The sequence below is a fragment of the Galleria mellonella genome, unplaced genomic scaffold, assembly GCF_026898425.1.
Source record: "Galleria mellonella isolate WM207_F2 unplaced genomic scaffold, CSIRO_AGI_GalMel_v1 utg1260, whole genome shotgun sequence".
Classification (NCBI taxonomy): domain Eukaryota; kingdom Metazoa; phylum Arthropoda; class Insecta; order Lepidoptera; family Pyralidae; genus Galleria; species Galleria mellonella.
This window is the reverse complement of record NW_026441985.1, coordinates 307,553-315,567: the sequence shown is the minus strand read 5'-3', so window position 1 is coordinate 315,567 and position 8,015 is coordinate 307,553. Positions and strand designations below refer to the sequence as shown.

At 30.4% G+C, this 8,015-nt stretch overlaps 2 protein-coding genes across 2 annotated transcripts; one reads left to right on the top strand and one right to left on the bottom strand.

The window, feature by feature from the left end:
- Window positions 1–201: 201 nt before the first annotated feature.
- On the bottom strand, window positions 202–2,925 carry LOC113513617 (MYCBP-associated protein-like). The gene is made up of 2 exons (XM_031911755.2): window positions 2,328–2,925; window positions 202–1,679 (listed from the first exon to the last, which is right to left on the bottom strand). The coding sequence occupies exons 1-2, from the start codon at window positions 2,828–2,830 to the stop codon at window positions 428–430; spliced, it is 1,755 nt and encodes a 584-aa protein (XP_031767615.2). The 5' UTR covers window positions 2,831–2,925; the 3' UTR covers window positions 202–427.
- A 533-nt stretch (window positions 2,926–3,458) lies between these two features.
- LOC113513618 (carbonic anhydrase 1-like) lies at window positions 3,459–7,640 on the top strand. Its single transcript, XM_052900043.1, is given in 6 exon segments — window positions 3,459–3,683; window positions 3,780–3,995; window positions 5,171–5,331; window positions 5,654–5,740; window positions 6,628–6,855; window positions 7,356–7,640. Coding segments are annotated over 6 exon segments (1,008 nt in total). The 5' UTR covers window positions 3,459–3,652.
- The last annotated feature ends 375 nt before the right edge of the window (window positions 7,641–8,015 follow it).

Sequence of the window (8,015 nt, the reverse complement as noted above, 5' to 3'; positions counted from 1 at the left end):
TGTGAAACATAATCTTTAATAATATATAGTAGAGCAAATACATCTATCCTGATAACTTTCTCTATTAATATTACAATAATGAAAGAAAAATAAGTTGTTTGAACTAACTAACTTTAAAGTAACAACATAGTTGAATTATTGGCACTTGATTATTGTTTTTTTTTTCTCTTAAATTTACTGAGAAATAATATTCAGTATTTCAAAATAATAATATTATACTACCTCCACATATAAATAAATAAATAAAAGATTTATTGCACATAAAAATATACAGTCATGGGCTTACAGTAATTTCAAAGTGAAATATATATGTATAAATAATGAAGCATAAATAATGTATAAAATGTAATAAAACATATGCAAGTAGTATACTTCATTATATTATAAATTGATAAAAAAAAATAAAATGTAGACATAAATTTAATTATCAACGACAAAAATCAAATTCTATCCATTTGTTCAAATCTAAACTACTTAGAATTCCTACAACAGTCTCAATAGCTGTTGAAACATGCTCATATGCGTATATATAGAATACGTTTCTGATTATATTTATGGTGTGAGGATCTACAGTTAAAGATTCAATTCTGTGATAACTTTCACTGGGCTCTGACTGTTCTGGGATTTCTTTTTTATAATTTATCATATCTAAAACACGCTTGTAGCTTAAATCAAAACTATCAACCATCTTTCCTAATAACAATTTCGTAGCTCGATATTTATGAGTTATAAGATCCTCGCCTTCATTCCAGGGCTTCAATAACTCCATATGTGATTTTCTAAGCAACTCGTAATACTTGATTCTTTCATCATATGCTTTTTCCATCATCTTCTGCCTCCAATTACTAATGGATAAGTCCCATAACTCACCCGGTACCATTTCTGTATACATATCTTTCATTTTATTGACTTCAGTCTGATGATAGAAGCATGTAGGGTTTTTCATATTAAATATCTCTGATTCCAAAATATTTTTTTTATACGGGTATATCTGGGGTTCAGTTATTGTGGCTTTATGTACTATATCTTCTAACAAGTCCATAACTATATTATTTATAGCTTTTCTATTTATTCTATTTTTAAGTGTCTCTATTTTTCTTTTAATATTTACTATATTTTCAACGGAGTCCCCATGTAAGTTTATAATTAACTTATCTGCTAAAGTATCAAAAAAGCAAATATTACAAAAGCTTAGTTCCCAAATTTCACTGTATATACCAACTTTGTCTGATACAAATGTAAAAGATAGTTGTTTACTTTGTCCGGGCGATAAAACATCTTCATTTTTATTAAAAAAGAAGACTGGTGTATGAAAATCTTCAGGAATAAAAGGAATAGATCGTTTAATTTTCTTCCAACTATATCTCAATGCAACAGTCCCAAGATTTTCCAAAAATAATTTACTTCTTCCCGCTCTTTTTAAAGGAACATTGAAATAATATGTCCATGAGGTGCACGGTTCATGCCAACTTTCTCTTTGCATTTTCTGTATAATTTCAACATTTTGGCCAGGAATATATTTAAAAATTACAGTATTATTAATTCTAACAGCATATATACTGCATGTTATATTTTCAGACACTAAAGACGGAACTACACTAATTGAAGGTATTGGTAGTATTTTCTTTGGCGGCGGTACAGGTTTACTGCCTTTTATTATAAGTTTACTTACATCAGGTCTGCAAGTATGCAAACAAGTGACATGAACAATAATTTTGTACAATTTGTAACTTTTCTTGTATATTGTTCTTTATTTTCATATAAAATAATAAATCTACGCAGGTCTGGTAGATGGTTTATCAACGCAGATTTTAAACCATTACATTAAAATTTTATAGACATACACTAATATTAAAAATTTGAGAATCAATTTGTACGTTTGTTACCTTTTTGACTCAACTAAATGGCTTGAAACTTAAAGTTCACATATTATTTCACACAGAGAAGGATATTAAGCTATTTTTATTTCAATCAATCAACATAATATGCCAGACATTGCAATGAAGTCGCAGATGAAAACTAGTTAGTAGTGAAAAATTTCTTATAACTAATTTATTGCACAATTGTCATTGAGTATTTAAACTTGTTATTACATTATTCTTACTGATATTATAAATGTGAAAGTGAGGTTGTTTGTTACCTTATAAAGCCTTAACGGTTTAACTAATCACTGTAAAAATTTATATATACGTACGATATAGGATGTAGAAGGAGTATGAGCTATTTTTTGTCCCAGTCGGTAAAAATATCCCAAATACACGAAAGTTGCAAGTAAAAGCTTATACATACGTATTTTAAAAATTTAATAACGATATTACAATATTTACCTGAAAGGGTCTATTTTCTCTATTTTATGAACCAATTCTTTTTCTCTCTTCATTCTATAGTTGACATAATCTTCATCGAGTTGATTACAAGTCTTTCGTTTGGAAACTCCAGTTAAACCTTTTTCATTGAATTGAATATAATCAGGAACTCCTACATGTTCAATAACAGACGGATGACCAAGTTCAACTTGTGTTCTATGCACTTCATAGACTGGATTGCAGTAACATTTTTGCTTTAGTCTAACTGGTTGTTCCCATAAATTATTCCTTACTGTTGGTTTTTTCTCAACCTGTGCATGTTCTAATACCACTTTACGTTCTTTATCTTCACGTACTTTTTCTAACAAATTCATTGTCAAATCTACTGGTGGTCTGTTAGTTCTTTCTCCTAATCGTTTTGTCTCTTCTTTACGAATTCTTATCCATTTTTCCCAAACGAGTAACTCATGATCAGGATCTATATGATCTTTAACAAAAAATTCTCGATTTTGAAGATTTTCCATGATACGTAATATACCAAGCAAAGTTACAATCAAAGTTACTGTCTTTGAAAGACTTCAAGCGTCTTATTATTAATAATAAATCGTTTCTATTTGCATCATTTTACATATTTCAATTGCAATGATGTATCTGGAAAGAATGGCATTTATATATTTTTTTCAAATTGACGGTAAAATCTAGTAGTTATATGAAATAAACGTCATGCCTTTTATTTTGTTCTTAGATTAAGAAGTAAGATTTCATTTTAGGTTGCTCATATTCTTTGTTATATTATTTACATTATTTCCACGTTAGGTCTCATTCTATAATAGAACAAAAACTTCTGTAATAGAATATAAACACAAATGTAATGTTGGCATGGAAAAAGATAGGATACTTTTTTCACCTGTCATGCAAACGAGGTCGTAGTTACAGTATTATATTTTTCTTGTACGTTATTATTTAGTATCTAATTTGTGGTTCTTTACTAATTAATAGAGAGTACAACATAAATCAAAAATACAACTATTTTTTTTATTAATAAATTTAATTAGAAACCATTAGAGTTGAACGTACGCTACGAACACTTTCTTTATCTACGACCAATGATTTGTGTTTTGTTAATGCTGAAGCATGATGATTGATGTTGTTAGTTCCTTTTCCAATTCCATTGTCAATAAATTAAAAGTACTTACCTACTTCTATGATATTATTTGATTAATCTCAAATCTCTCTGATGAAATTAATATTTTTATTTTGAAAATTATGTAGTGCCTAATTTTAGATTTCTATATAATCCAAATAATAAGTAAATTGTCAAGATTTTTTCTAATAAATAAAATAATATGCCTACTATTATCCCCATGATACAACCAGGTAATAACATACTATTATACACAGTACTTCTTTATATGAAGGTAAAATTCCTATTTGGTATTATTATATCACAATGTTTTTATGTTTTTGAAACAGAAGAAGAAGAGGAAGCTCCTAAAGTAGAGGTCAAAGTTGAACCTCCATACGGAACAATAGAATGGATATACTACTGGAGTGAATTTGAAGGAGATCTGCCAACTCCAATTGACATATCCATAACTGGTTCTATCCGATACAAATGTCCAGAACTGAAATGGTTCAACTTTGATGTGTTCCCACATAAAATGAAATTAACCAATACTGGATACACAGGTTCTTATTGTCATAAAGAATAATAAAATTGTATAAAATATATTTAGATTACTGTTGGATATCAAAGCAAGTTCCAAGAGATACTTTATGAGAATCGAAAACTAAAGATTTACATGTTTTTATTTCATGCTTATAATATTTTTTAAAGGAGTTTTGCCAGTAGTTATCACGCTTGGTAAGAGGGTTGGCAACAGTTAATCTTTGATGAAGTATTAAGAGTGATGCTATTGTCCATCCCTCGACCATTAAATCCCCTTAGTTTGACACCCAGGGGAAAGGAAAGGTAGGTCCATTCTATGCCGGGACCACACGGCGGCTATTATTAACTCAGTATATTTATGTATTTAACTTTCACACTTACATTAAACGCATTCTCTTGTCTATCAGTTAACTATGAGACAAAAAGAAAAGTTTGTTGGCAGTACAATTGAAAATATAAAAAAAAGAAAAATAATATCTACTATCATAACACTTAAAATAATCTAAAAAAAACATTCCAAAAGACTATATGTTTTTTAATCATACCTAGAAAGAATTTTGATTTTCTAAATAATATTCCTTATGTAAAAAACTACTGAGTGAAACTAAAATCATTAGCATGTTTGAGATAACTAAGTTGATAGTTGGACGTATTATGTTAGCAAAGAGAGCTGAAATTGTTTCGCATTAGTCTAAGAATTGTTATTGTCTTTTCGAAAAAGTATTTTTATTAGTTTTCTCTTTACGCAACTTAGAATGGCAAACAAGCTGACGGCCCACCTGATGGAATGTGGTAACCGTCGCCTATAGACATGAGTAGTAGATAGACATAACAGAGTATACTGTTTCGCCTAGGATACCCCCCATACGTTGCCATTCCTGAGCACTCAGGTGTTAGTCCTCTGTACCCTGTAAATTCACTGCCATATCCCACCATTTAAACCGAAACATAGCCAAGCAAACACAGCTGCTTCACGGTAGAAACACCAACGGGACAGAGGTGCCCAAACAAACGAGTTTTGTAAAAAGTCTCCCTCTGGTAGAAAATTCCAATAACAGCGTCAGATAATATCAATTTCAATTTGTAAACAAAGAATGTTTGAAACTACAATCCATTTATATTGTCTCAAGTTAAAATCGAACTGGGACCACGTTAGTACTGTGAAAATAACTTAATTACTTTAAATAACTTGTAGTACTATTAGGATGTAAATGGAAAGCTGAAAGGCCTTACTTGGAAGGCGGTCCATTTTTGGAAAAACACATTTTCTCACAAATTCACTTCCATTAGGGATCAAACATGATGGAAGGCAGTGAGCATTCTGTGGACAAAAGCCAATATCCTGGCGAAATGCAGGTTTGTACCTACAAAAAAAAAAATATAGATAAAAAAATATAATTTTTCAAAACTTCATATACACAGTCACACATATTATTAGTTTCAATTTTACTTTTAAAATTTTATGCAATTTACAAATTTTGCAAAAATATATAAAACAAAAAAGAATGAACGGATTTGATAATTGTACGTTCTCCATAACAATATACATACATATATATATATATATATTACTACCATTTTTTGTTTATTAGTTACTAACAATTTATATTAACACATTTGTATAAATCAAAACGAACTCAGGTAGGCACTACTATAAATCCTATGAATTTTTTGTCAGGCGACTTTTTTCAAATCGGAGTACATTACTCAAGACGAAGCCTTTCAACATGATGATGGTGTTGTAATTATTTGTTACATTATTAAGGTAAATAATTTTGTTAATTATATATTACAAAGATTAGGTAGGTTTAAAGTGCTTCACGATTTCTGCTTAAAATATTGAACCTAACCCTGCAATCTTTTACTCCGGAAAGATTGCAGATTTTTTGCAAAGTCACAAAGACAGAAATTATCCATTATCTCTTAATCCTGTAAAAATTTTATAAAATTACTCTATAATATTTACAAAAATGTGTACAATATTTTCCTTCTAAATATACTAGTCATTTTAAAAAGCAGAGTCATTTTAAATATAATAACTAGTAAAAAGGAATGAGACACTTTTTTTTACTAATAAATAAATAGTCCCATGATTGGCTTTAATTTTAATTAATTTAAAAGTCTAGATACTATAAACATCACAGAATATATGTGACGTCTCATGCATCCTTAAGACAAAGGTATTCTGCTCGGTACTCACAAACTTAAAGTACTTAAATCTTAAGGACTTGAATATACAGCAGTTACCTATTTAGAATCTAAATGGTTAATTTAATTAAGCCAACTTTCCACATAACAATTTGCCGTCGACTTGTTCTTGTGATTAATGGATTTCTCACAATCAAAAGATACGTAGACGACAGCCAATTATTAACGATATATTAGGTACTCAGGTTACTTTACTTTTTTGTCAAAGGTCAAACTATATATAAATGATCTCGTCTGTTGCCATTTGCTAGTTCATCCTTCGGACTATATAGTTCAGTTAGTAATACTGTGGATATCTAGCTTGCTGAGTAAATTAGAGTTTCCACATATCACTACAGAAGTTAATATCTCTTTACTTCAATTCCCAGAATCATGATAACATCTGACATCTGAAGTGAAGAAACAGTTTATGTGATTTTTTTATACATTAACCATTATTCTCAGTACGGAGTAAACCCTGACGAACGTCTAAACTGGGTTATTGAAGGATTCTCTCGGATACAGGAGGCACAAACGCATACACGCATAGGACCCTACCCTTTGTCACGTCTGATGCCAATGTTCTTCGAGGACTACTTCCTTTATTGGGGTTCTTTGAAGACAGTGAGAAACGAAAGCTACGTGGTTAGATGGCTCATTCCAAGAATTACTCTATTTGCTTCATTAGATCAGGTAACGTATAATGTTTTAAAACAATTTGCACTTTTCGTGTGGTCGTATTCTTTACAGATATTATCACTATCATTAATTATATTTCTTCTATTCACGTCTTTATTTTCGGAATTCTCCAAATCGTTTTGCACTCAATAGAAACTCGTTTCGTAATTATAATACTCAGAATATTATAAGAAACGAGTAAGAGAATTACAGTTAATACAAAAGAACACGCGATAGAAAATTATATGTTAAGCTCTCTGGCCAAGGTGGTACATATTATATAAAGGTATATCACTTTACCGAGCTCTATAGTATGAAAATTTTGAACTCAGCAATGTAACTACTATATCTTGTCCTTCAAACCGAAACATAGCATGCAAGAAATATTCCTTGTATCAAACATGTATTGAACAAAAAACGAAGGTACTCATTAATACAACTTTTTTTCAAGTCAGGAGTAAGAGTTAGTAGGTGAATAAAATCTTACATGTATTGTTTAATTATTTTATAAATAGATAAACGAATTCCGCAAACTATGGAATCCCTGGGACGAGCCGAACTTAGGCAATTGCAGACCGCTACAAGAAGCAGCCGATCGCCATATTTTCTTTATTAACCCGCATTGGAATCAGTATAACTCCTTATTGCCTATACCGAGATTACCAGAACCCTCCATATCAGTTTTATCTCCGGCTTATGAAGAACATCTTTGGTTACTGCCCCCTCAAAATGCCTATATGCTGCCACCGCCTGAAGAAACTCCGAATAAAGAAGAAATCCCTAAAACTGAAGAACGATAGATAGATAGATACTTATTACACATTATATTTGTTTATCTCAGCAAATGCAAACAGCAAACAAGCTAAAAACCTAATGGAAATTAATAAAAGTTGCTTATAAACATGAATATCACTCCTTATATGTTACAATTCCTGAACCTGACGCAGGTGTTATGCCTATATATCCTGTAATATTGTTGCCATATCCCACATTGCACATCGAAATATATCTATGTAAGCACAACTGCTTGATATCAGAAATACAATTGGAGCAAATATCCCCATACAAACGATTATTCTACAGTTTCCCTCTGCAAATTATTAACACCACTGTTAGTATTCATCGGTAGAAAAAAAGTCATCAATCAACTGTGGTCAAAACTGAAATGAATTTAA